The sequence below is a fragment of the Macaca nemestrina genome, chromosome 13, assembly GCF_043159975.1.
Source record: "Macaca nemestrina isolate mMacNem1 chromosome 13, mMacNem.hap1, whole genome shotgun sequence".
Classification (NCBI taxonomy): domain Eukaryota; kingdom Metazoa; phylum Chordata; class Mammalia; order Primates; family Cercopithecidae; genus Macaca; species Macaca nemestrina.
In genome coordinates, this window is record NC_092137.1 from 27,288,483 (window position 1) to 27,316,405 (window position 27,923).

The 27,923-nt window shown below is 49.4% G+C and overlaps 2 protein-coding genes across 2 annotated transcripts; one reads left to right on the top strand and one right to left on the bottom strand.

The window, feature by feature from the left end:
- The first annotated feature begins 582 nt into the window (after positions 1–582).
- On the top strand, positions 583–25,929 carry LOC105479754 (tripartite motif containing 54). Its single transcript, XM_011737963.3, has 9 exons — positions 583–1,148; positions 16,083–16,255; positions 16,759–16,930; positions 23,484–23,579; positions 24,110–24,343; positions 24,605–24,627; positions 24,739–24,863; positions 24,984–25,076; positions 25,380–25,929. Exons 1-8 carry the CDS (start codon positions 981–983, stop codon positions 25,073–25,075), a joined length of 1,083 nt encoding a protein of 360 aa, XP_011736265.1. The 5' UTR covers positions 583–980; the 3' UTR covers position 25,076; positions 25,380–25,929.
- Positions 25,894–27,865, bottom strand: LOC105479755 (urocortin). Its single transcript, XM_011737965.3, has 2 exons — positions 26,652–27,865; positions 25,894–26,401 (listed from the first exon to the last, which is right to left on the bottom strand). The coding sequence occupies exon 2, from the start codon at positions 26,386–26,388 to the stop codon at positions 26,014–26,016; it is 375 nt and encodes a 124-aa protein (XP_011736267.2). The 5' UTR covers positions 26,389–26,401; positions 26,652–27,865; the 3' UTR covers positions 25,894–26,013.
- Positions 27,866–27,923: the final 58 nt, after the last annotated feature.

Here is a 27,923-nt window from a genome sequence, read left to right on the forward strand (position 1 = left end):
ACAAATTTGAAGTCCTTGGAGTGGCTCCAGGGATGTGTTCACGAACCAGAATCCCACATTTCCTCGGGCGCATGCTCATAGGTAGGTCCAGGCCTTGGCACAATACTCATTTCTAACCTCTTGAGCTTCATTTCCTAGGGTGATATAAGAAAAGGCAGGCAAGAACAAAAATGAGCCAGAGGTATTGGACAAGAGGCTTGATGGAGTCTCTGGAGCTGCTGTTCTGAATCACACAGTCTTGAGGAGGAGGACCAGGGTCACTGGCTGAGCCTGTGGAGGAGGCAACTGCTACTGACTCTAAGTCTGGCAAGATCTTTCCTCCCACCCTGAGCTATGTATGGGTGCTTCTCACACAGGCAGATTTAGATTCTGTGTCACTGTCCTGGAAGAAGGGCCCAAGCCAGAGCAGGGGTCCTGGGCTCAGAGGAGCCTTCAGAGGGAGAGGGCAGCACCTTTGCTGACCCACCTTTCACCGTAAGCAGTGGTGCTTGCCCCTGCCCTTGCTCAGGGGAGTCACCCATTCCTGAGTGAGTCAGGGTCACTCACTCCGTGACAGCTGTGGCTCGCCTTACATGAGCTAAATTGGGAATTGGAATGTCATGCAGATGCCCCTTGTCTCCCCACCCCCACAGTAAAATTAATCTCCTCTCTGGGGAGTAAGGGACAAACAGTGCTACCCACAGAGTGAACAAGAGAGAGTCATTTGGGAAACAAAAGGAGGACTTTACAGAGAGAGAGGGATAGCTAAAACTACGTGAGCCTGCCGAGGGTGCAGAGCAGAAAGTAGAGACAGAGAAGTGTCTGAAGACTGCTATCTGGGACGAGACAAGTTGTTAAAGGGACAGGAGAGATAGCAGAGCTATTTCAAGAGTGAGCCACAGAAGGGAATCCACAGGCCGTCTGAGTGAGGAAGGGTCTACAGACAGTGAGTGAAGGCCAGGAGCAGGACCCAAGCCAGGGTAGGCACAACCACCGAGGGGATGAACTTCACCGTGGGTTTCAAGCCGCTGCTAGGGGATGCACACAGCATGGACAACCTGGAGAAGCAGCTCATCTGCCCCATCTGCCTGGAGATGTTCTCCAAACCAGTGGTGATCCTGCCCTGCCAACACAACCTGTGCCGCAAGTGTGCCAACGACGTCTTCCAGGTGGGCGCCAGGGATGGGGCAGGGCCAGGTAAAGCAATGCAGACCTGTGGGGGACTGATCAGGTCAGAGCTAAGACCCCAGAAAGTGATGGATAGAGTGCTCTCTGAGGTAGGTGGTGGCTGTTGTGGCTGGAGAGCAGAAGGGCTGGGGTCCAAGCAAATCCCAGAGCAAGCATGAGTCAGCAGCTGCCCTGCAGGCTGGCAGGTACAGCCTGTCCATAGACGGCAGCTGGAGTGCTGGGATCTGCTGAGGAAAGGAGACCCTGTGGAAACTGGGAGGGAGGGGATCCTACACCGGCCTTTTAAGAGCCTGTGCCAGACTCTGCATTCCAGTTTGGAGTTTCACACTTTGAGAGCATTGCGGAAAATACGGAGAAAAGATTAATGAGATAATGAAACATTAAAAAACAAACAGAAAAAACCCAACCCTGTGAGAAAGCTCCATAATGGCAGTAAAACGATTCGTGTTTAAGGAAAGTTCAGGGCATCCGTTGTGGGGGACAGAGTTAGACGCAGTGGGCAGGAGACTGGGAACTCTCCCCAACTTGAGTTCATACCTGTTACCTCCAGATTGTTGAGTAAAGAGGCCTACTGGTTCAAAGCTATTGAGGTCACTTGACAAGCAGAGAGAAGGCAAAGAAATTTACTTTTAGAAGTCTAGCCGGTTTTGGTTTATTTGTGGTCATGGAGCCAAGCATAGCTAATCAAATTCACAGATACCATTTTAGCCACTGGTTTAGAAATAAAAGCTGCATATACCAGAATGGATTATAAGTGGGCTTTTTTTTCTTTTCCTGTGCTACCGGGGAGGTTCTAGTAGGCTATGAAATGGAACAGAGATCAGGGAGAGTGAGGGGCAAAGGCACACAAACACACACACACACACACACGCGCGGCCTTGCCGATTAAGCAAAAGCCCTGAATGTGGCCGGGCGTGGTGGCTCACGCCTGTAATCCCAGCACTTTGGGAGGCAAGGCTGGCGGATCACGAGGTCAGGAGTTCGAGACCGGCCTGGCCAATATGGTGAAACCCCATCTCTACCAAAAATACAAAAATTAGCTAGGCGTGGTGGCAGGTGCCTGTAGTCCCAGCTCCTCAGGAGGCTGAGGCAGGAGAATCACTTGAACCCAGGAGGCGGAGGTTGCCATGAGTCGAGATCATGCCATTGTACTCTGACCTGGGTGACAGAGCAAGACTCTGTCTCAAAAACACAAAAACAAACCCTGAATAGACCAGAGCTGGCTTAGTATGTGTGTCAGTGATACGGAACATCCCAAACAAGTATTCTTCAGTGTCAGAAATGATGAGGAAATGTGTTAAACACAAGGGATTTTTAACCTAACCAAGAAAATACTTCCCTCTTAAGTTCCTCGGGGCAGCTTGTTTGGGAAAGGAATGGACTGGCTAGGTCCCGCCATCCCACGATGTACCCTGTGACCCGCCCCTTGTATGTCTGCTGTGTGTCATCTTCACTGAAGACCAGCACTCTGTGGTCTCTCCTGCCATCTTCCCATTGAGGCCCATTCCCTCTCCTATTCTTTTATGTGTCCAAACCTGCCATTATTCAGCTCCAGAGTATCTCAGAGGCAGTAGATTTTCCGTCTCGGGGGACCCAGACCAAATGCTATGCCTCCTCATCCTGGGCATGAAGTCCTGCATGAGAGGCAATGCTTTGCCCACCATCTTGGTGTTTCCTTGGTCTGAGGAATTCCGAACATCCTTCAGGCTGAGATGCCTAGGAGGAAATGGCGGAAAGATTTTGCCATCATTTCTCATGAACTGACAGTGAAACATCCTCTCACTGGAACTTGAAATGTGTGAAAACAAAGAGAAGTTTTGAAAGTTAAGGTGACGTGTCCTATAGAAAAGTGGTCAGAATGTCCAAGAGCATTCCTGGGTGCCTCTGTCGTCTGGCAGAGGGGCCCAGGAGCAGTCCCCATACATGGAGGCTAGAATGTGTTCAAGTGACATGCTTGTTGAAGTCAACCCTTTCTACCCAAGCACACTGTTTCAGTTCCAGAAAGCTCTGGAATACTGATCTGGGCTCAGAGAGACCTTGGAATGGCTTGGGGCAAACCCTGTACAGAATATTTGGAGATAACGTGATACCCAGGGCTTTGGGGTGGCCCTGTGGGTCTGGAGTGATGTGTGTCGTTTGAGGTGCAGAGCAGCCCTGGCCCCTCCAAGGAGGAAGAGTGAAGAGCTCATCCCTTGCTGCTTATTTGGGAGGGCCTGGTGGGAGGCTGACCCAGTTCTTCAGCTGCACTCAAGTCTGTATATCTCAATATATCTCAGTAGATCTCCCTCGGAAAGATGAGCAGATTTAGTTTTTTCACACATTGCCTCCACATTTTGACAACTGTAGGCATAATCAGATTGTCTGTTTTCTAAGTATGGGGCAAGAATAGGACTTTTGGAAAGAATAGGACTTTTCCTCTATCTTCAAACCACTTAGGAAGAATACCCTTAGAGTGTTGCCTAGAAAGTTAACGGTTATCAAAGCGATACCAGTATATCATTTAGAATTTGTAACATGTAAACATACTGTTTTCAAGCAGTGTAGGGGTTCATATCATGAAAAGCAAATCTGCTATTCACCTCAGACCCTCAACTGTCTTCACCAGATAGAAGCAACTATTACCAACTTTCTTGGGAATACTTCCAGAAAATTTCCACAAATCGGCACATGTTTGCATGTGTATATGTTCTCAGGCGAGACCCATCGCCCCCCACCTGCCTTTGTTCACGTGCTCCCTGTGGGTGATTGTCCGTATCCACCATTCAGATTTATGTCTTCCTTTTTAAATAGCTGTGTAGTTTTCATTGTTATGTCTGGACCACAGTCTACTTAATCTGTCCTCTAAAACATTTAGATGGTTTCCCGTGTTTTATTGTCCTAAAAACTGCCGTGATGGACAGCAAACAAGAGTTTTTGGGAATTGCGATTTTATAAGACCGAGTTAACTAGAGAGCCAGGAAGCAAAATTTGAAAACAATTTATTTTAAAATAGTGGCTACATGAGATGGCTCACGCCTGTAATCCCAACTCTTTGGGAGGATGAGCCCAGGAATTCGACAGCAGCCTGGGCAACATAGTGAGACCTCATCTCTACAAAAAAGAAAATACTGTTAGTTGAACAGTATCAAGGGGTTGGGAGGAAATCCATAATCTTACCTCCCCAATACAGTTATTTTTATTTTTGTATATTACTTTGTTTTTTGTTTTTGAGATGGTGTCACACTATGTTACCCAGGCTGACCTTGAACTCCTGGGCTCAAGTTATCTTCCTGCCTCAGCCTCTGGAGTGCATACCACCAAGCCCAGCAATTTTTGCATATTACATTCAAGCCCATATCCCCAAACATTTTTACATAGTGGCCATCTTAATGTAATTCTTTTTAGAGCTGTAACAATTCTTTCTCTCTGAATTGAAACAGAATGAAACACCAAGACACCACATTAACCCCCTCTAATTTCTTCCTCCTCCTTTCCCCACACTTGCACCCACTCAGCTACCAAGAACTTCCACTAAAGGAAAGCTGTTGGTGTGGGAATTTGACACAAACATCTTCCCATGTGTTTCTGTATTTGTAAATTCTATTCACTCCTAAACGGCTTTAAAGCAAGCCTTCAGTTTATTTTTATACCTGCCTCCACTTCACTGTGGGCACTTGTTTTTGAGCCTGCAACCTGTTGTAATTGAACAGACGACCAAAAGGCCTTGTAAGAAGGTTGTTCTGGAACAGCTTTTCTGGAGGATGTCTGTCTACAGAGGGACTTGCAGAGGGGGATTGTCAAGAAAGGAGCCTCCTTCTCTAACAAGGGGCAGTCTAAGAGAGATGACTTTTGTTTTGCGCCACCCAAATTCCATTTCTTTATCCGCTAGTTGTTAGGACCAGGTGTCATCAGTTACAGGCCTGCCAGAGAAGATTCTACCCAGCCTGCCTCCTCCACCACTTCTACCCATTCTGAAGGCGCCAGGACTTCTTCAGTCCAACTTTGGGCCGGTCTCCCTGATGCGAAATCGGTTCACCAAAATTTTGTGAATTGCATTAAATTTGTAGCAGGGTTAGGGCTCTTCTGTAGGGAAGAATCTTGATTTAGTGAGAACGGAAACCTAGATTGAGGCTTAGCACTCCTGGATTCTCCTCTGATGGGTTTCTTTGTTAATTTGCCACACAGTGTAGTCAGGCTATTTCATCACTTCAAGCCTGTTTACATGACTATAAATGAAAAGGGTGTTTATTTATTTATTTATTTTTATTATTTTTATTTTTTTTGAGACGGAGTCTCACTCTGTCACCCAGGCTGGAGTGCGGTGGTGCAATCTCGGCTCACTGCAAGCTCCACCTCCCGGATTCACACCATTCTCCTGCCTCAGCCTCCTGAGTAGCTGGGACTACAGGCGCCCGCCACCACGCCCGGGTAATTTTTTGTATTTTTAGTAGAGACGGGGTTTCACCATGTTAGCCAGGATGGTCTCGATCTCCTGACCTCGTGATCCGCCTGCCTCGGCCTCCCAAAGTGCTGGGATTACAGGCGTGAGCCACCGCGCCTGGCCTATTTATTTATTTTTGAGACAGGATCTCATTCTATCATCCAGGTTAAGTGCAGTGGTGTGATGATGGCTCACTGCAGCCTCGAGTTCTCAGGCTCTAGCCATCCCTCCCACCTCAGCCTCGTAAGTAGCTGGGACAGCAGGCATGCACCACTATGCCTGGCTAATTTTTTTGTAATTTTTTGTAGAGAAAAGGGTCTATGTTGCCCAGGTTGTTCTCCAGCTCCTGGACTCAAGGGATCCTCACACCTCAGCCTCCCAGAGTGCCGGGATGAGCCACTGTGCCTGGCAGAAAAGGGTGTTTTAAACTGATTTTTTTTTTTCCCCCAGAGACAGGGTCTCAGTCTGTCGCCCAGGCTGGAGTGCAGTGGCACGATCATAGCCCACTGTAACCTTGAACTCCTGGGCTCAAACAATCCTCCTGCCTCAGCCTCTCAAGTAGCTAGGACTACAGACGTGCTCCCCCACACCCAGCCAATTAAAAAAAAAATGTTTTTGTAGAGACAGAATCTTACTATGTTGCCCAGGCTGGTCTCAAACTCCTGGCCTCAAGCGATCCTCTCAGTTCAGCCTCCAAAAGCTCTGGGGTTATAGGCGTGAGCCACTGCACCTGGCCTTAAACTGACCTTTAACATCTCTTGCAATTCTAATGATTTGGTTTCACAAAGTCAAAGATATTTTTGTGGCTTTCCATTTTTTGAGGGCTTTCCATTCTGTGCCCACTGCCCTAATTTGGCCCACTCTTCTGCTCATCGCTCCTCCTTCCAAGCAGTAGGGCTTGGTTTACCAGCCCCTTGGGCCAGACTCTTCCCTAGGTTCTGCCGCCCATAGCTAGCCCTCCGTTTACAGTCCCTCTTATACCTGCAGCTCAGCTTTTACCAAAACCTGGATTCTTCTCAGGCTCTTCGGCTTTTCTCCAAATGTCTGGTCTTCTGCCCGCCGTTTTCCCAAGGTTTTTCCAGCATATTCTGAGTGTCTGGCTCACAGAACTTACACGGTCCATCATTCATCATTGGCCAGGCCTTCAGGTTGGGGGAAATAGCCTCCAAAAAGCCCCCTTTGCATCCAGAACCTGTGTCCCAAATTAGCACCTCTCTGGATAGCCAGGGAGGAGAGAAAACATTCTGACATAAGTATGGATTTGCTAGACTAGCTGCATTTACAGAGCATCTTTCGAGACGGAACATTTCTATTAGATGCTATGGAACATTACAAAGGAAATAGCAGGCATCGTAAAGCCTAAAAGAGAGAAAGAGAGCTCGTGGCATATATTCCACACAACAGCCTTGAACATAGCCTAGAATTAAATTCCACTTATTTGTTCCACTCCATCTTATCCTTCACAGTGGAGAAAGAACAGTCATTTCATACCCTGTGGTTCTGTGTGGTCATTTCTTTTTAAGGTCTAGATTAGGATTGTTAACAGTCCTCTGTGTTTGTGCAGTGCCTTATAATTTATAGAATACTTTCACAAACATGATTCCATTTGAGTTAGATCGAATGGACATTATCTCCGTTTTACAGAAGAGAACACAGGAAACAGGTCACAGTCACACAAACAAAGGGACAGACTAGGGACATAAATCTAGGTGTTCTGTTACATTTCCTAGAGTGATGGAATTTCCTCTACACACCACATCATTGGCACATGAAATTTTACTTTATGGGGCTGGTTTCCCTGCATAAATGTAAGATTGAAAGAAAGAACAAGACATTTATGTGTATAATAGAACCAATCAGTTATCTCTTAGTCTCGAAATTGAAAAATAAACAGAAGCAGAAGATAGGATTTTTCTAACTGGATATTAGTCAGCTGAAAGATCTTTAGCCTAATGTAGAGACTGTCAGCTATGAAGATGTATTAAGGAAGTTATCATGTATCCCTTAGAGTATAAAATCCTTATTTGTGATGAGAAAATTGAGGGACTTATAATCAGGGTAAGAAGTAATTTTTTGTGTGTGCCATGGACCAATTTGTCAGTGTGTGAAACCTATGGATCCTTTCTAATAACAATATTTTTAAATGCGTACCATATAATACATATGATTATAAAGGAAACTGATGGCATTAGAATACAGCATATATTCTCAATGGGAGCGATATTGCTCTCAAGGGGAAAAAAATTGATTCTTGGAAGGGGGCTCTTGTTGCCCAGGCTGGAGTGCAATGGCGCGATCTCAGCTCTCCGCAACCTCCACCTCCCTGGTTCAAGCGATTCTCCTGCCTCAGCCTCCCAAGTCTCTGGGATTACAGGCACATGCCTGGCTAATTTTGTATTTTTAGTAGAGACGGGGTTTCTCCATGTTGGTCGGGCTGGTCTCAAAACTGCCGACCTCAGGTGATCCGCCCGCCTCGGCCACCCAAAGTGTTGGGATTACAGGTGTGAGCCACCACACATGGCCAAATTTTACTCTTTTTATGTGTAAAGGGTAGATAAGCATGTGGTACATAAACAGATACACAGTATATCTATGGTGTTAATATTTAATGGGGGGAATGGGAGCTATTGGGAGGAAATGTCTAAAAAGGATCCTGAGCAGTGGGACACACCTACAGTCCCAGGTACTCAGGAGGCTGAAGCAGGAGGATTGCTTGAGCCTAGGAGTTTGAGGCCAGCCTGAGCAACATAGCAAGATCCTATCTCTCTCTCTCTCTCTTTTTTTTTTTTTTTTCTGAGGCAGAATCTCACTCAGTAGCCCAGGCTGGAGTGAGGTGGCTTCATTTCGGCTCACTGCAAACTCCACCTCCCAGGTTCAAGCGATTCTCATACCTCAGCTTCCTGAGTAGCTGGGATTACAGGTGCATGCCACCATGCCCGGCTAATTTTTGTATTTTTAGTACAGACAGGGTCTCACCATGTTGGCCAGGCTGGTCTCAAACTCCTGACCTCAAGTGATCTGCCCGCCTTCCTGATTTTTGCCATAGCTATGTACCACCTGTACTATAATTTAATAGTTCTATTTTAAAACACTCACTTTTAGGCTGGGCGCAGTGGCTCACATCTATAACCCCAGCACTTTGGGAGGCCAAGGCAGGTGGATCACTTGAGCTCAGGAGTTTGAGACCAGCCTAGACAACATGGTGAAACCCTGTCTCTACTAAAATATAAAGAAATTAGCCAGGTGTGGTGGTGAACGCCTGTGGTCCCAGCTACTCAAGAGGCTGAGGCTGGAGAATCACTTTAGCCTGGAAGGCGGAGGTCGCAGTGAGCCGAGATTGTGCCACTGCATTTTAGCCTGGGCTGCAGGAGTGAAACCCTGTCTCAAAAACAGACAAAAAAAAATGACTTTTAAACCTTAAATATTTACTTTATCCGTATTCTACACAATGAAATCCATGAAAAATTGTCAGTTTTGTGGGCTTTTTTCCTAATATGCATTAGAATTAATACATAAAAAATCTTGAACATCCATCCCCATACCACCTCCAATCTTCATGCTTATCATCAGTATCATGCCATATTTTGGGAAATACAATGAGGGCCTCTAAGCAATATGAGCCAGAGGCCCTGGAAAGTCCGAAGGATAAACTTTACTATTTTATTACAAGTCAAATGTAGTCTTAATGCCAAAAAGCACACGTATGTAAATATTGGCCAGAGAGACTAGCAAAGGAAATGGGGTTAGGATTTGGCTGGGGGCTAGCATTGCTGAAGCAATCACAGAAGGGAAGGGCTGCCCTGGAGGTTAAGAAGAAAGCCAGCCAGGCCCCACAGAGGATATGGCCGGAGGAACTGGACTTATGAATCAGGAGGGAACTCTGGGACTAGGGGATGAAAGGCTACATGCAAAATACTGGACTGTGGTGTCCGCAGCAGGGAGTGGCACCAGCCCTGAGCCAGACGGTGAGGAAGGCAGAGGTGCAGCCTCTCCCCACCGCCCTGCCCTCTGAGCTCATACACTCCCAATTTCTCTCTCCCAAGAAAGAAACTCTTCAAAGGACTTAGGGTTGGACTGCCTGAGTACTGATGCCTCTTAGCCCTCTGGGCTCCAGAAGAAATGCAATGACTAACCAATGAGATGAGCTGCTAAAGAAATTGCTTTGGCAGGCAGGAGAGTGGTGAAGAGGTAGTGTCAGTGTGCCTCCTTCAGTTCTGGCTGTCAGGAGTTTGAAGGAAGACATTGGCCAAAATAACCCAAGTCCTGATTACTTTTTTCTTTCTAAAAATTGTAAACCTGGCATGGGGGCTCACCCCTGAAATCGCAGCACTTTGGAAGGCTGAGGTGGGAGGATCGCTTGAGGCCAGGAATTTGACATCAGCCTGGGCAGCCTAGCAAGACCCTATCTCTGCAGAAATATTTTTTAAAAATTAGCTGGGCTTGGTGGCACACCTGCAGTCCCTGCTACTCAGGAGGCTGAGCTGAGAAGATCCCTTGAGCCCAGGAAGTTGAGATGACAGAGAGAGAGATCTTGTCTCAAAAAATTTTTTTTTATTTTTGTAAAATGCACATGAAGTGAAATGTACCATCTTAACCATTTTTTAAATGCACAGTTCAATGGCATTAAGTACATTTACATTGTTGTAAAACCGTCGCCACTATCCATCTCCAGAACTTCATCACCACCCCAAACTGAAACCCCACACCCCTTAAACAATACCTTCCTACTCCGCCTCCTTCCAGCAACCAGCAAACACCATCCATCCTATGCCAGGTGCCTCATTTAAGAGGAATCATACAATACTTGTCCTTTTGTATCTGGCTTATTTTGCTTAGCATAATGTCTTCAGGGTTTATCCATGTTACAGGCTGCAGATCTAGTTACTTTTAGCTGATAATTTCTGTTGTAATCTATGTGACTTTTATCAGCATCATCCATTCTACTGTGTCAAATGTGTATTTTTTTCTTTGTTGATAGGTACATGATTTCTTTCCTTAATTCTGCCAGCTCTCTTTCATTCTCCAGCTTTCATCACTTATATCTCTTTGTTTTTGTTATTTCTTTTAAAATGGTATATCAAAATGGCATTGATTCTTGGAGTATCTGTCCCTTGTTTGTCAAGTTTTCTTTTTTCTTTTATTTTTGTATTATCTGGTTTGCATCTTCTGTTGGATTCTGTCTGCTTATCACTCCTCTTTCATCAGGGGACTTTTATCTGGAGCTGAAGGTGAATTCTTGACTCAACCCACTGTGTTTATCTTGGCTTTCTTTCACTGACCTCTTAAATATAAGCTGCCTGGTTGGATGTTGTCATTGGTTTGCAATCTCTCTTTAGTTCTGTGCCTTCTTTGGTGAATAGAGGGGTATGACCTGAATTAACAGGTAGTTGAGTGTCTCAGTTTGGTTATGTTGTCTCGGAATATTTTTCACGCAGAATCCGGTGACTTATCTACCATAGAGGCACACACAGGTCCATGGGAGGAGGTCTCCCCTGAGACTTGAGCTATTTCCTCTCCATTTCACAGACAAACAGGTCATTCTGGTTGAAAGCAACCATGGCACACAGTGTTTTAATTTGATGAGTCATCTTTTGTTGATCTTTGCTTAAATAGCTTTAGCCTACCGTTGCATAGTTGGTTTTCAGGCTGTAGTTTCTTTCCTCTGTGAAGGTTTGAGGTTTGTTCCTTCATTACCCTTTTACTTGTTTTACTTTAAAAAATTTTAAAAAAACAAAAACAAACAAACAAACAAACACCAGCCAGGCGTGGTGGCTCACACTTGTAATCCCAGCACTTTGGGAGTCTGAGGTGGGCGGATCACCTGAGGTCAGGATTTCGAGACCAGCTTGGCCAACATGGGGAAACCCGGTCTTTACTAAAAATACAAAAAATTAGCTGGGCATGGTGGCGGTCACCTGTAATCCCAGCTACTCAGGAGGCTGAGGCAGGAGAATCACTTGAACCCGGGAGGTGGAAGTGGCAGTGAGCCGAGATCCTGCCACTGCACTCCAGCCCGGCAACAGAGTGAGACTCTGTCTCAAAAACAACAACAACAACAAACTGCCTCTGCCTGAGACTCAGAGAAATGAATATTAGCTCTAAGGGATTTTTTGTTTTGTTTTTTGTTTGTTTGTTTTGTTTTTGAGACAGGTCTCACTCTGTCACCCACGCTGTGTGATCACAGCTCACTGCAGCCTTGACTTCCTGGGCTCAAGTGATCCTCCCACCTCAGTCTCCCACGTGCCTGGGACTAAAGGCATGAGCCACCTTACTTTTTCTATTTTTGTGAAGATGGGGTTTCACTGTACTGCCCAGGCTAGTCTTGAACTCCTGCACTCAAGCCATCCTGCTGCCTTGACCTCCCAAAGTGTTGGGATTACAGGCGTGAGCCACCATGCACAGCCTGGCCTAAGTTGTATTGTGTCTGACAATGGAACACAATGATGATTAGGACAGGCTCTGGAGTCAAGAGTGCCTAAGTTCCAGTATTGGCTTTGCCACCTATTAGCTCACGACCATGTACAATTTATTTAATTTCACTGGGACACAATTTCCTCATCCTTGAAATGGGGCTAAGAGTATTACCTACTTCAGGGTCAGGCACAGTGGCTCACGCCTGTAATCCCAGCACTTTGGGAGGCCAAAGCGGGTGGATCACGAGGTCAGGAGATTGAGACCATCCTGGCTAACATGGTGAAACCCTGTCTCCACTAAAATACAAAAAAATTAGCCGGGCATGGTGGCAGGTGCCTGTAGTCCCAGCTACTCGGGAGGCTGAGGAAGGGGAATTGCTTAAACCTGGGAGATGGAGGTTGAAGTGAGCTGAGATTGCACCACTGCACTCCGGCCTGGGCGACAGAGCAAGACTCTGACTCAAAAAAAAAAAAAAAAAAAAAAGAGTACTACCTTCTTCAGGGTTGATATGATTAAATGAACTAATATAAATGAAAGACTTAGAGCAAAGCCTGGCTCAATAGTTGTTAGCCCTTATTATTCTATTTCTTGTAGTCTAAGTTAGGGATGATTGTTCATCTCCTTGACCATCTTTTTTTTTTTTTTGAGACAGAGCCCTGCTCTGTTGCCCAGGCTGGAGTGCAGTGGTGCAATCTCAGCTCATTGCAACCTCTGCCTGCTGGGTTCGACTCTCGGGTTTGAGCAATTCTCCTGCCTCAGCCTCTCGAGTAGCTGGGATCCTGGAGGGATCCTCAACCGTCTTTACTAGAAGTTCTGGAGGAATAAATTCAATAATGTCTGGAAAACCCGTGACACAATGCTTTACACATAATAAGCCCTCAAAACATTTTTTTTTTTTTTGAGATGCAGTTTCACTCTTGTCGCCCAGGCTGGAGTACAATGGCACGATCTCGGCTCACTGCAACCTGCACCTCCCGGGTTCAAGTGATTCTCTTGCCTCAGCCTCCCGAGTAGCTGGGATAACAGGTGTCTGCCACTGCACCCAGCTAATTTTTGTATTTTTAGTAGAGATGGGATTTCACCATGTTGGCCAGGCTGGTCTCGAACTCTTGACCTCATGATCCACCCGCCTCGGCCTCCCAAAGTGCTGGGATTACAGGCGTGAGCCAGCGCGCCTGGCCTCAGAACATTTGTTGCATGTTAAGTAATGAGTATTCCTGCCTTTGTGGCTCAGGAAGAGGAAGGGTGCAGTGAGGGATGGAGGTTGGGGAGAGAGGCTGCCCACGAGTTTATCTTTGCTGTGGGATATAGGTCCCCCTTCCTCCCATTCAAGTACCTCTATATGCTTACCATCAGCAAATCAAAGATAAGAAAGACAGGAGCCTACAGCCTTAGAGTTCTCCCAACACCTCTTTCCTCACTTGGATTCTAAATATTGAAAAGTAATTGTATTAAGCAAACAAAAGGCAAGTGATTACACACTTTAACGCACTCCCTAAACTAAACTCAACAATATTCATACATTTCTAGCTACTGACAAGGCAGATGTACAAACATGCCTTGAATTATCTCAAACTAATCTGCCCAGGTTTATGATGGGCTAAAGGTTAACATGATTCTCAAGAAATCCCAAGAAAGATGTGGTATTTATGGCACATACCTGTTACTCTCCCCAAGATAAGCTGCTCACTTCACAATGGGTCCACATTTCCTGCCTTGCCTACAGCCCTTGCTACCAAAGGATCAAATAAGACCCTTGACTTGGCTGACTCTGTGCGTGGTGGGGTGTTGCTGCACACATGCAAGGGGCCTTCCAAACTGTCTTCTGGTTGGTGTGTGGTATAAGGGTTTGGAGAATTTCATGCATCCCAGTTGTAGGAAGTGCATCTCAATATGCTAGGTCATAGGTGACCACTGTCTCCATTATTCTCTAGGAATGCATGGTCTTCCAGCCAGTTAGGATTAGGTTCTGTTATGAGTGGCAGAAACACCAAAATAACAGTGGCTTAAAGAGGGTAAAAATTTGCTTTATTCTCAAGCGAAAGTATGGGTGGACAGTCCAGGACTGCCCCATCAGAGACCTGCTCCTTTCATCTCATTACCATTTTCAACATGTGGCTACCACTTCATGACTCAAGATGGCTGCTTCAACTTGAGCCATCCCATCTTCTTTCCAGTCAGCAGGCAGGAGAAAAGGGGAGGAGCAGGGCATGCCCCTCCCTTGAAAGACGGTTTATGCAATTTCCTACAAATTACACGAAACATTTGCATATACATTCCAGAGCACAGCCAACTGGCCACACCCAGTTGGAAGGGAGGCTTAGATTCACGGTTTTCGTTTGTTTGTTTTTTTGAGATGGAGTCTGCCTCTGTTGCTCAGACTGGAGTGCAGTGGTACTATCTCAGCTCACTGCAGCCTCCGTCTTCTGGTTTCAAGCAATTCTCCTGCCTCAGCCTCCTGAGTGGCTGGGACTACAGGTGTGCACCACTGTGCCCAGCTAATTTTTTTATTTTTAGTAAAGATGAGTTCTTGCTATGTTGCCCAGGCTGGTCTCAAACTCCTGAGCTCAAGTGATCTGCCCACCTCGGCCTCCCAAAGTGCTGGGACTACAGGTGTGAGCCACCACACCCAGCCCTTTATACCATGTGTCTTGTTAAAACTCAGCGCCCTTATTATTAAAGAAGAAAAGGTGGTGAACGTCCGGGAACAATAAGCAGTGTCTGCCAGTCTTTCATCTCTGCATCTCCCCACGCATAGACTCTTTTCTCTGTAGACCAGCCTTCTCTGTTCAGAGTTTATGACCCCTCACACTTTCCAGGGTGGCCATGATGTCAGCTCTTAGCCCAATTCCACAGGTCTGTTCAGTTCGTAAGCAGCACATGGTGCAGCCAGCTAAGCCCCTGAGTCTCAAGTGCAGATTCTTAGGAGAGAACATTTAATTGGTTCTGCTTGGGTCAGGTGATCACCTCCTTAGCTCTGAATCAGTCATCTGTGGCACGGATCTGTCTTCTAGGAGAGGATGGAGCAACTTCTCTAGGAAAGAGATGTAAGCGGGAGGAAGTGATGGGTGTCTGTTAAGTCCTCCTTCTGAACTTACCCCTGTCACAACACCCATCCTGCTGGATGCAGTTGTTGGGTGTTTGTCCTTAGAGCAGGATGCATTTTCCTTGTATCTTTAACTCGAAGTCTAGCAACTACCTGGCACACTATAAATGAATAATCTAATTTTATCCTCAGCTTTACAGAGGTTGAATACCTGCCTAAATTTATATAGTTAAGAGGTTGGGCATGGTGGCTCATGCCTATAATCTCAGCAATTTGGGAGGCCAAGGCGGGAGGGTCGCTTGAGGTCAGGAGTTTAAGACCAGCCTGGGCAACATAGTGATACTTCATCTCTACTAAAAATTTAAAAAATTATCTGAGCATGGTGGTACATACCTGTAGTCCCAGCTACTCAAAAGGCTGAGATGGGAGGATTGCTTGAGCCCAGGAGGTTGAGGCTGCAGTGAGCTGTGATCCCACCACTGTACTCCAGTCTGGGCATCAGAGAGAGACCCTGTCTCAAAAAAAAAAAAAAAAAGGCATCAGAGAATTACCTGGCTAGTTACTGTTTGTGAGCCCCATTGTTGAGCACTTGTGTCTGCTGTACCCCTCCCCAGGACTGCAGAGAATCTCCCCCCAGATGTGGCTCAAGAGGGCCCCAGACTGGAAGACACTGGCCGCACCACTCAGAGTCCATTTCCTGCCTCAGCCTTATTGCCAAGGCCAATGTCTCCCCACAGCTCCAAGCTGGGCCCCTTTGGAGAGATCCCAGCCTGACTACACCTTTACCAAAGCTGGTCTCTAGATGCAGGGGCACTCTAGGAGGTGGGCTGAGTAATGAGGCAAAGGTGGGAAGCAGGGTCTCCATAGCCGTACACCCTGCGCTGCTCTCAGAGGTGGATCCAGCCACAGAGAAGAGCTGACATCTTCCCCTCTATCATATTCCTACTCCCTAGCCCCCAATCCCTTTCCCCTTGCCTCCTCCGAGTCCCTTCATGCCTCCCCGTGCCTGTTCTCTCAAGCCATCTGTCCCTGCAGGCCTCGAATCCTCTGTGGCAGTCCCGGGGCTCCACCACTGTGTCTTCAGGAGGCCGTTTCCGCTGCCCATCTTGCAGGCATGAGGTTGTCCTGGACAGACACGGTGTCTACGGCCTGCAGCGAAACCTGCTAGTGGAGAACATTATTGACATTTACAAGCAGGAGTCGTCCAGGTGAGCCGCCAGGGTCTCTTGCCTCTCTAAATGTCAGGGCTTGGGACACAGCCAAGGAACCCATCAGAGCCAGAAGGGAGAGACTGAAACCGTCAACCCACCTGTTCTGTCTAGAGACAATAGGACTGGATCCGGAGAGGGATTGCCTCAGGCCTCCCAGAGAGGGCAGTCCCTGATTCCCTAGCCAGTACTTCACTCCTACCCTCTCCTTCTGGGAGAGGCTGGCAGTCCACCAGCAAGATCCTCGCCAACCCTCCAAGACTTCCTGTCCTGTGGGACTTCCCTGCCCCCTGAAATACAGACTATTCTTGGATCCAGGCCTTCTCTATCTCTTAGCTCCTTCTATTCCCCAAACTCAGAGCTCTGTGGAAGTACTCACCAGTTCAGCCATAGCACTAGCTGCAGGGGTGGAGAAGGGGTGGTAGTTGGTGGAGGCTGAAGAGAAGGTGTTCCTAGGACCCTTCATGCTTAAGGTCCACCTCCCCCTGCCCACTCCTCTCTAGGCCGCTGCACTCCAAGGCTGAGCAGCACCTCATGTGCGAGGAGCATGAAGAGGAGAAGATCAATATCTACTGCCTGAGCTGTGAGGTGCCCACCTGCTCTCTCTGCAAGGTCTTCGGTGCCCACAAGGACTGTGAGGTGGCCCCACTGCCCACCATTTACAAACGCCAGAAGGTATCAAACAGGGGAGGGAGTAGATGTGTGGGAGATGGGGGCTTAGGACAGGGTCTCAATGTCAGCCTCTTATTCCACTTATCTTTTGTTTATTTCTTTATTTATTTAGAGACAGGATCTCACTCTGTTGCCCAGGCTGGAGTGCAGTGGCACAAACACAACTTACTGCAGCCTTGATCTCCTGAGCTCAAGTGATCCTCCCATCTTAGCCTCCCAGAGCACTAAGATTATAGATGTGAGCCACTGCACTCAGCCCTATCTATTATCTATCTATCTATCTATCTATCTATCTATCTATCTATCTATCTATTTTGAGATGGAGTCTCGCACTGTCACCCAGGCTGGAGTGCAGTGGTGCAATCTTGGCTCATAGCAACCTCAGCCTCCCGGGTTCAAGCCGTTCTTATGCCTCAGCCTTCCATGTACCTGGGATTACAGGTGTGTGCCACCACGCCCAGTTTTTTTGTTTTTTTGTTTTTTTTTGTTTTTTTTTTTTTTTTTATTCCTGGCTTCATGTGATCTGCCCACCTTGGCCTCCCAAAGTGCTGGAATTACAGGCGTGAGCCACTGTGCCCAGTTCCATTCATTTATTTTTGAAGAGATGTGGGGATCTCTGTCGCCCAGGCTGGGATGCACTGCTATGATTGTGATTCACTGCAGCAGCCTTGAACTCCTGGGCTCACGTGATCCCTACCACCTCAGTCTCCCGAGTAGCTGGAACTACAGGCATGTGCCGCCATGCCCAGCTTATTTATTTATTTATTTGAGACAGAGTTTCACTCTTGTTGCCCAGGCTGGAGTGCAGTGGCGCAATCTCGGCTCACTGTAACCTCTGCCTCCTGGGTTCAAGCGATTCTCCTGCCTCAGCCTCCTGAATAGCTGGGATTATAGGTGTCTACCACCATGTTCAGCTAATTTTTTGTATTTTTTGTAGAGATGGGGCTTCACCATGTTGGCCAGGCTGGTCTGGAACTCCTGACCTCAGGTGATCGAACCACCTTGGCCCCCCAAATGCTGGGATTCCAGGCGTGAACGCCCACGCCCGACCCTAATTTTTTCATTTTTACATAGAGACAGGGTCTCAGGCAGGGCACAGTGGCTCACACTTGTAATCCTTTAGGAGGATACTACAAGTAATAAATAGTAGTAGTAGTAGTGGTACTAATAATACTTTCGAAGAAGGAGGCAGGGGATTGTTTGAGTCCAGGAGTTCGAGACCAGCCTGGGCTGTGTAACACAGTGAGACCCTTGTCTCTACAAAAAATTAGCTGGGCATGGTAGCATGCCTGTAGTCCCAGCTACTCAGGAGGCTGAGGTGAGAGGATCACTTGAGCCCAGGAGGTTGAGGCTGCAGTGAGCCGTGATTGAACCACTGCACTCCAGCCTGGGTGGTAGAGTGAGACCTTGTCTCAGAAACAAAAATAAAATATTAAAAAGAGACAAGATCTCACTGTGTTGCCCAGGCTTGTTTTGAATTCCTGGGCTCAAGCCATCCTCCTGCCTCTGTTAGAGGAAAGAGGTCTTGATTCAGACCCCAAGACAGGGTTATTGGATCTCGTGCAAGAAAGAATTCAGGGCTAGTCCATAGAGTAAAATGAAAGCAAGTTTATTAGGAAAGTAAAGGAATAATGGCCGGGCGCGGTGGCTCAAGCCTGTAATCCCAGCACTTTGGGAGGCCGAGACCGGTGGATCACGAGATCAGGAGATCGAGACCATCCTGGCTAACATGGTGAAACCCCGTCTCTACTAAAAAAAATACAAAAAACTAGCCGGGCGAGGTGGCGGGCGCCTGTTGTCCCAGCTACTCGGGAGGCTGAGGCAGGAGAATGCCGTAAACCCGGGAGGCGGAGCTTGCAGTGAGCTGAGATCTGGCCACTGCACTCCAGCCTGGGCGACAGAGCGAGACTCCGTCTCAAAAAAAAAAAAAAAAAAAAAAAAAAAAAGGAATAAGACAATGGCCACTCCATAGACAGACCAGCCCCTAGGGCTGCTGGTTGCCCTTTTTTTTTAGACAGAGTTTCACTCTTGTCACCCAGGCTGGAGTGCAATGGTGCAATCTCAGCTCACTACAACCTCCGCCTCCCAGGTTCAAGTGATTCTCCTGCTTCAGCCTCCTGAGTAGCTGGGATTACAGGCACCCGCCACCATGCCTGGCTAATTTTTGTATTTTTAGTAGCGACAGGGTTTTACCATGTTGGCCAGGCTGGTCTCAAACTCCTGAACTCAGGTGATCCACCCTCCTCGGCTTCCCAAAGTGCTGGGATTATAGGCATGAGCTACCGGGTCCAGCCTGTTTGCCCATTTTTGTGGTTATTTCTTGATGATATGCTAAACAAGAGGTACATTATTCATGCCTTCCCTTTTTAGAATATATAGGGTAACTTCCTGACATTGCCTTGGCATTAGTAAATTGTCATGGCGCTAATGGGAGTGTAGCAGTGAGGACCCTCAGAGGTCACTCTCATTGGCGTCTTGGTTTTGGTGGGTTTTGGCTGGCTTCCTTACTGCAACCTGTTTTATCAGCAAGGTCTGTATGACCTGTATCTTGTGCCGATCTCCTATCTCATCCTATGACTTAGAATGCCTTAACCATTTGGGAATGCAGCCCAGTAGGTCTCAGCCTCATTTTACCCAGCCCCTATTCAAGATGGAGTTGCTCTGGTTCAAATGCCCCTGACACCTCAGCCTCCCAAAGTGTTGCTCCACTTAGTTTTAAAGTCAAGCAGGCTGGGCGCGGTGGCTCACGCCTGTAATCACAGCACTTTGAGAGGCGGAGGCGGGCGGATCACCTGCGGTCGAGAGTTAGAGACCAGCCTGACCAACATGATGAAACCCCGTCTCTACTAAAAATACAAAAATTAGCCAGGCGTGGTGGCATGTGCCTGTAATCTCAGCTACTTGGGAGGCTGAGACAGGAGAATTGCTTGAACCTGGGAGGTGGAGGTTGCAGTAAGCTGAGATCACGCTATTGCATTCCGGCCTGGGCAACAAGAGCAAAACTCCGTCTAAAAATAAATAAATAGCCCAGGCGCGGTGGCTCACGCCTGTAATCCCAGCACTTTGGGAGGCCGAAGCGGGTGGATCACGAGGTCAGGAGATCGGGACCATCCTGGTTAACGTGGTGAAACCCCGTCTCTACTAAAAATACAAAAAATTAGCCAGGTGTGGTGGTGGGTGCCTGTAGTCCCAGCTACTCGGGAGGCTGAGGCAGAAGAATTGTTTGAACCTGGGAGGTGGAGCTTGCAGTGAGCCGAGATCGCGCCACTGCACTCCAGTCTGGGCGACAGAGCAAGACTCTGTCTAAAAATAATAATAATAATAATAAATAAAATAAATAAATAAATAAAAATAAGATCAAGTGGATTAAGCCAGGCGCGGTGGCTCATGCCTGTAATACCAGCACTTTGGGAGGCCAAGGTGAGTGGATCACCTGAGGTCAGGAGTTCCAGACCAGCCTGGCCAACATGGTGAAACCCTTTCTCTAGTAAAAATACAAAATTAGCTGGCATGGTGGCAGGCGCCTGTAATCCCAGCTACTCGGGAGGCTGAGGCAGGAGAATCACTTGAACTCTGGAGGCGGAGGTTACAGTGAGCCGAGATTGCGCCATTGCACTCCAGCCTAGGCAAAAAGAGCGAAACTCTGTCTCGAAAATAAAATAAAATAATAAAAGTCAAGCAGATTGGGGTGAAAGTCCTAGCTCTGTGCTTGACTCGGTATGTGACCTAGGTATGATACTGGACCTTTGTGGCCCTCACTTTCCTCATGTGTAAAATGAGGGTGAAAATGCCTACTTGTGAAAGTAGCTATAAGGATAAAATTCGATAATGGATGAAAGCACAGACTTCAGTATGGTGGGCTAGATACTCGCAGGGTCCTCTCACTATCACACAACTAGATTCTGTGTAAAACAGAATTTTCAAATTATATTGCTTGGTACATAGAAGCAAAGGAAATCAGTGGGGGTGGGGAGGGGCGAAAAGAAAAGGCTGAGCTGAAAGCAGAACGCTGAGTGGCAAGCACAGAAAAGGCAGCATTTCCCAGAGGACCAGTGCTGGCAATGTCACTGAGCTAGAGACCAGACTATTCCTCCAAACCCCTAAAAGAGGGGTACCTGCAGCTAAGATTCCAGAGACCTGGCTGGGTGCTGTGGCTCACGCCTGTAATCTCAACACTTTGGGAGGCTGAGGCGGGCAGATCACTAGGTCAGGAGTTTGAGACCAGCCTGGCCAACGTGGTGAAACCCTGTCTCTACCAAAGATACCAAAAATTAGCTGGGCGTGGTTGCAGGCCCTGTAATCCCAGCTACTCAGGAGGCTGAGGCAGGAGAATCGCTTGAACCTGGGAAGTGGAGGTTGCAGTGAGCTGAGATAACGTCATTGCACTCCAGCCTGGGCAACAGGGCAAAAAGTTCCGGAGACTGCTGGTTAAACAAGGATCCTAGGAGCTAAAGCAGTAAATTGCGCCACCTGGCTTTCAACAGAGGCAAATGCAAATACTGCCTGGAGGAGAATATGCTCAGTTTAGGCCTGTAGGTATTCCCTAGATTAATTAATATCAACAAAATATTGGCTCACAATTGAAGGTGCACAGAGAAACGTAATCCATGAGTGAAGTCAGCAGACATAAAAATTACAGATTTAGGATACCCCCCAAAAGGAACTGAGATATTGGAATTATTAAATAATTGGAAGTCACTATGAATCAAATGCTTTTTAAAACAAGATGAAAAATTTAAAAAACCAAACAATAATAGAATACCAAAAAACAACCATGTAGCTGGGTGTGGTGGCTCACGCCAGTAATCCCGACACTTTGGGAGGCTGAGGTGGGAGGATCACTTGAGCCCAGGAGCTGGAGACCAGCCTGGGGAAATGTTGAAACCCCGTCTACAAAAAAAATGCAAAAAATTAGCTGGACGTGGTGGCATGCACCTGTAGTCCCAGCTACCTGGGAGGCTGAGGTGGGAGGATCACCTGAGCCTGGAAGGTCGAGGATGCAGTGAGCTGAGATTGAGCCACTGCACTCCAGCCTGGGAGACAGAGTGAGACCTTATCTCAAATATATATATATATAAAATATATATAACATATATAAAATATGTTATATATATTATATATATATAAAATAGAACATTTAACAGATGGCTGGGCATGGTGGCTGGAACCTGTAAACCCAGTGACTAGGGAGGCTGAGGCAGGAGGATAAGGCCTGGAGTTTGAGACTAGCCTGGGTGACAGTGAGACCTCCATCTCTAAAAAAAATTTTTTTTTTTTTGAGACGGAGGTCTCACTCTGTCATCCAGGCTGGAGTGCAGTGGCAGGATCTCGGCTCACTGCAAGCTCCGCCTCCTAGGTTCACACTATTCTCCTGCCTCAGCCTCTGGAGTAGCTGGGACTACAGGTGTCCACCACCACACCTGGCTAACTTTTTATATTTTTAGTAGAGACGGGTTTTCACTGTGTTAGCCAGGATGGTCTTGATCTCCTGACCTCGTGTTGGCCTCCCATAGTGCTGAGATTATAGGTGTGAGCCACTGCACCCGGCCTAAAAAATTTTTTTGTTGTAATTAGTTGGGAGTGGTGTCATGTGCCTGTAATCCCAGCAACTCGGGAGGCTGAAGCAGGAGGATCGCCTGAGTGCAGGAGTTCGAGGATCCAGTGAACAATGATCATACTACTGCACTCCAGCCTGAGTGACAGAGTGAGACTGTCTCTTACAAAAAAAAATTCGGCCGGGCGAAGTGGCTCACACCTGTAATTCCAGCACTTTGGGTGGCTGAGGCAGGCGAATCACAAGGTCAGGAGATCAAGACCATTCTGGCTAACACGGTGAAACCCTGTCTCTACTAAAAATACAAAAAATCAGCCGGGTGTGGTGGCGGGTGCCTGTAGTCCCAGCTACTCTGGAGGCTGAGGCAGGAGAATGGCGAGAACCCAGGAGGCGGAGCTTGCAGTGAGCTGAGATCACGCAACTGCACTCCAGCCTGGGTGACAGCAAGAATTCGTCTCAAAAAAAAAAAAAAAAAAACAAAAAACTCAACAGGTGAATTAAATGATAGATTTGTCTGAAAACAGAACTAGTGAATAGCATGAGAGGACTAAAAGAAAAACAGAATGTGCAGTTCTAGGAGATGAGAAGGCTGAGAGTGAGAAGGTCTAACAGGTCTAATCAGATTCCCAGAATGAGAGGATAAAGAGAATAGAGAAAAGGCAATATTATGCAGATGGATAATCGTGAAGAATTTCTCAGAATTTATGCAGGAAATGAATCTACAGATAAAGCATCTAGCCCAGTGCCTACTATCTGGTGGATGTTTGGAGACTGTCTGTTCCTTCCCCACTTAGTGGTGGAGGGCTTCTCTCCACCTCCTTCCAGAATCCCTAGAATGTGCTTCTGTACCTTTTGATGGTTCAAACCTTCTAGATTGCTGTAGATGCCCTCATGGGGGGTGGGGTGGAGGGGCCAGCCCTCTCCTAGGCAACCCTGGCTGGGGTGAGGGGTATAGCTCTAGGTGAGGTCCCAGCTCTAAGTGCTAACCTGTGTGTGTATCAGAGCGAGCTCAGCGATGGCATCGCGATGCTAGTGGCAGGCAATGACCGTGTGCAAGCAGTCATCACGCAGATGGAGGAGGTGTGCCAGACCATTGAGGTGAGCCTGGGCTGGAGGGCGGGGGGAACAGCAACTGGCTGGCCTGCGGACCCCGGGCTCCCAAGAGAACTGCTCCTCTCTGACCTCTGGCCAAACTGGTCCAAAAGTTTCTGGGGTCCTGGGAGTGGTGGGAGGTGCTTTTGCCAGGCTGCTGGGTGCTCATTCCAGCTTTTCCGCAAAACTTTAATCCAATTATTTAACTTCTCTGTGCTTTGGTTTTGTTTAACCTCATAAAACAGTGATGATGATAAATGGTACACCAGCTACCTCATGGGTTCTTTTTGAGAATTATATGGAATAATGCAAATAAAAACCAGGGCTAGGGATATAGACAACACTCAGTGAAGCTACTTTAAAGTATTGTGTTTTTATTATGGAAAAGATCTGGGCTGGATTCTGGCTCAGCCACTAACGCACAGTGTCATTATGGGTGGGTCACTTTCTGTGTTGGTTCTCTGTGAGTATCCTGTGCTTTCCCAGACACCGGGTCTCAGCCACGCCTTCCCTCATCCTTGCTCCCCATCTTTTAGGACAATAGCCGGAGGCAGAAGCAGTTGTTAAACCAGAGGTTTGAGAGCCTGTGCGCAGTGCTGGAGGAGCGCAAGGGCGAGCTGCTGCAGGCGCTGGCCCGGGAGCAAGAGGAGAAGCTGCAGCGCGTCCGCGGCCTCATCCGTCAGTATGGCGACCACCTGGAGGCCTCCTCTAAGCTGGTGGAGTCCGCCATTCAGTCCATGGAAGAGCCACAGATGGCGCTCTACCTCCAGGTGGGCCCTAGGGGAGGGTAGCAGTGCCGCACAGTGGCTAGAGTCGGGGCCTTGGTACCTGGAGACCCAGGTTCAAGTCTTGTCTCTTGCACCTGTTTGCCACTACGACCATAGGCAAGTCACCCCCTCTGAGTTCATTTTCTACTTAACGATTGGGATGTGCCTTCCCACCTACCCCACAGGACTGTGGTGAGACTCAGAAATGGGACTTTGCCCGGGTTGGCCCGGTGCTTACTCTCACCCTCCTTTTCTTCCCTGCAGCAGGCCAAGGAGCTGATCAATAAGTGAGTAGGCACAGCGGGAAGGGAAAGGAGGGGGCTGCGCTGCTCCACTGGCTGGGGGCGGGGCTTGAGGGTGCTGGGGCATTGCCAGCTGAGTCCGTGTGGCCACCGCAGGGTCGGGGCCATGTCGAAGGTGGAGCTGGCAGGGCGGCCGGAGCCAGGCTATGAGAGCATGGAGCAATTCACCGTGAGCGTGGAACACGTGGCCGAAATGCTGCGGACCATCGACTTCCAGCCGGGTGAGGGAGGTGGCCGAGGGCCGCTGGGACTGGGGTTCGGACCCTCTGTGTGGGAGGTGAGGAGGGCACGATGGCCGGAAAGGCAGGGACTCCACCTCACCAGGCCTTCCTTGGGCCCAGGCGCTTCCGGGGAGGAAGAAGATGAGGAGGTGGCCCTGGACGGAGACGAGGGCAGCGCGGGGCCGGAGGAAGAGCGGCCGGATGGGCCTTAAGGTGAGAGCGGCCCGAGGGGCTTGGGGTGGGGCCTGGCTGGTGTGCTCGCGTCCCCTCCCCCAGTGATTGTCCTCCCTGCGGGTCGCATGAAGCCCCCATTCGTCGGTGCCACCCAACCCCGGAGCCACAAAGGGCGGAAAAATACACTTTCCTCCTCACCCGCCGTTCCTCGGGGTGCTGGGAGGCAGGCAAGGCAGGCTGAGTAGAGGAGAAACCCACGTGGCGGAGGACGGAGTGAGCGGGGCTCGAGCTGCCTGGCGCCTTCGCAGCACCAGCCCACCGAGCCTTCTTTCCCGGGTACAGGCCTGCGCCAACCCGACCCTGCTCGAGCGCCCGCGCTAGGGTCGGGGAGGATCTGCGCAGAGACCGCGGCGTCGCCCAAATCGGCGCCCGCCCCAGGAGGATCTCAATAAAGAACTCGAGCGTCCCCGATCCGTATCTCCTTTCGCTGCCCAATGCCGCAGCCTCGGCTTCGGAGGCGACCCGCCCACCATCCTGCCCTTCCCAGAACCTGAGACTATCCGGGGGGCGGAAGCCAAATGAACCCCTATTGGGCACCTCTGTGATGCCAGGAGCGAAATGGTGAGCCCAGCGCCCTGGGAAAAGGGTCGAGGGCGGGGCGGTGGTGCTGGGACCTCTGAGGTCCTAGGGATTTGGGGACCCCTGGGGTTCAAAGGCACCTGGCTGACCTGGCTGAAAGCCGCTCTCCTGGAGCCCCCCACAGCATTTTGTTCCCCCCCCGCTGGCCCGGGGGCCCCACCTTCCCACGGGCTCCCACGCTGCTGTGACTGCCCTGCCCCCACGACAGAAGCCAACGGGTCTTCAGTACTTTTATTAAAAAATAGTCAAGCAGAGAGTGCCCTGGTGGCTCTGCCCCGCATCCCAACCCTCCGGTGGGGGAAAGGGGTCAAAGTTTTCGCGGCCACAAACCGGGCCGTCACTTGCCCACCGAGTCGAATATGATGCGGTTCTGCTCGGCGCGCTCCCGCTGGCTCTGCGTCCGCGCCAGCTCCAGCAGGGTCCGCAGCAGGTGAAAGGTGAGGTCAATGGACAGAGGAGGGTTGTCCCGCCGCGGCCGCTCGCCTGCCGTCCCGGGTTCCCATCGGCTGGACCCTGCGCGGCGCGGGAAGCGCTCTGCCAGCAGCAAGAGGAGCGCGCGGGCCCCGCCGCCCTGGTTCCGTGCCCCGGGGCTCCAGCGCAGACTCGGGTCCTGGACCCCGGCCGCCTCGGGGCTCCTCTGGCTGTTCCCAGGGCACAGCTGTAGCAGGAGCAGCAGCGCGGCCAGCAGCGCCGCGCGCCCCGCCTGCCTCATGGTGCCGCCGGCCCTGGACACACAGGGGCAGCGCAGGGTGAGGTGCGCCTGGGGCAGCTGCAGGAGGCCGCTCCCCTCCCTGCGCTCGCCCGGCGACCCTTCCGGTAGCCGCCCAATGCCCGCAGCCTGCCCTCCAGCCCCGGCCACTGCGCCAGTGCTGTTCCATCCCTTCCACCCAGCTTCCCTCCCGAAGGAGCGCGGTGGCTGAGCTGAGTGGAGTCCTGGTGCTGGGGGAGGCTGGGTGGACGCTCTGAGCCACTCACAGGTTGTCGGCGAATGTTTGTACGGTCCAAGATTGAGCTCCAGTCTCTGTCCCTCGGGGCGGGCCGAAGGCGCCTTGGGGAACACAGGGTCTGTCCCGGGACTGCCGCCAGCCTTATATAGCGACAGGACAGCTCCGACTGACGTCAGCGAAGAACATGCACTGATTGTAGAAGCAATGACAGCCACAGCTTCGAGTCTGGCGGCTGGCGGGCCCCGGAAGGGCGCACCTCCCGACATGAGCCTTCGTCTCCCTGGGGCTAGCGCTGGAAGCAGCACTGGACGCAGGAGAGCGAGAAGCTGGCTGGGGCGAAAGGACTGCTCTGGGACCCACGGGAGTCCCTCGCCCTGCTTAGAACCGCCAGCAGTGACTAGGGCCGTCACCAGACCAGACTAGTCCGGGTCGCGTGTTCTGACACACGAAAGGGAGGCGGGACCGTGGGGGCTGTCCATGGTGCTGACCCCGTCCTGCGCCTCTAGAAGTGGCTAGAGATGATGTGAGAACGCTGTACTGCTGCAAACCACTGCCTCGTGGCAGCTATCAGTTCTGCAAATGCAGGTATCAGGAGTCCACCGCTGGCACTCAGCCAACACAGTGGGTCCCATTGAGAGGCAGTCTTCCACAACCAAAGTCTCCCAGCATTCTCATCTTTTTCCAGCCCCAGGATCCAAATTCTAGGGCTGTCTGACACAGGCACCATGTAGCAGAGGGTCTCTGGCCTCCAAGTGCGTTCAGACCACAAATATGGCCCATCTGCTTTTGAGTTTGTCCAAAGTGGTAGTTTAGCAAAGTTCCGTTTCTCTCCTGGGAATCATAGCAGCAGTATTACTCTGCCCATGAGTAGTAAAGAAATATGGGTTCAAGTTTCTGCTAACTCCTGGTGTGGGCAGGTCACCTCCCTTCTACCAACCTCAGGGTTCTCAGTTGTAGAAGACTGGGCTTGGCCAGGCGTGGTGGCTCACGCCTGTAATCCCAACACTTTGGGAGGCCGAGGCAGGTAGATCACGAGGTCAGTAGTTCGAGATCAGCCTGGCCAATATGGCAAAACCCCATCTCTACTAAAAATACAAAAATTAGCTGGGCATGGCGGTGCGCACCTATAGTCCCAGCTCCTCAGAAGAATCAGCTGAACCCAGGAGGCGGAAGCTGCAGTAAGCCGAGATAGCGCCATTGCACTCCAGCCTGGGAGACAGAGCGAGACTCCATCTCAAAAAAAAAAAAAAAAAAAAAAAAAAAGATTGGGCTTGGTGGTCTCTTGGCTTCTTTCCAGCTC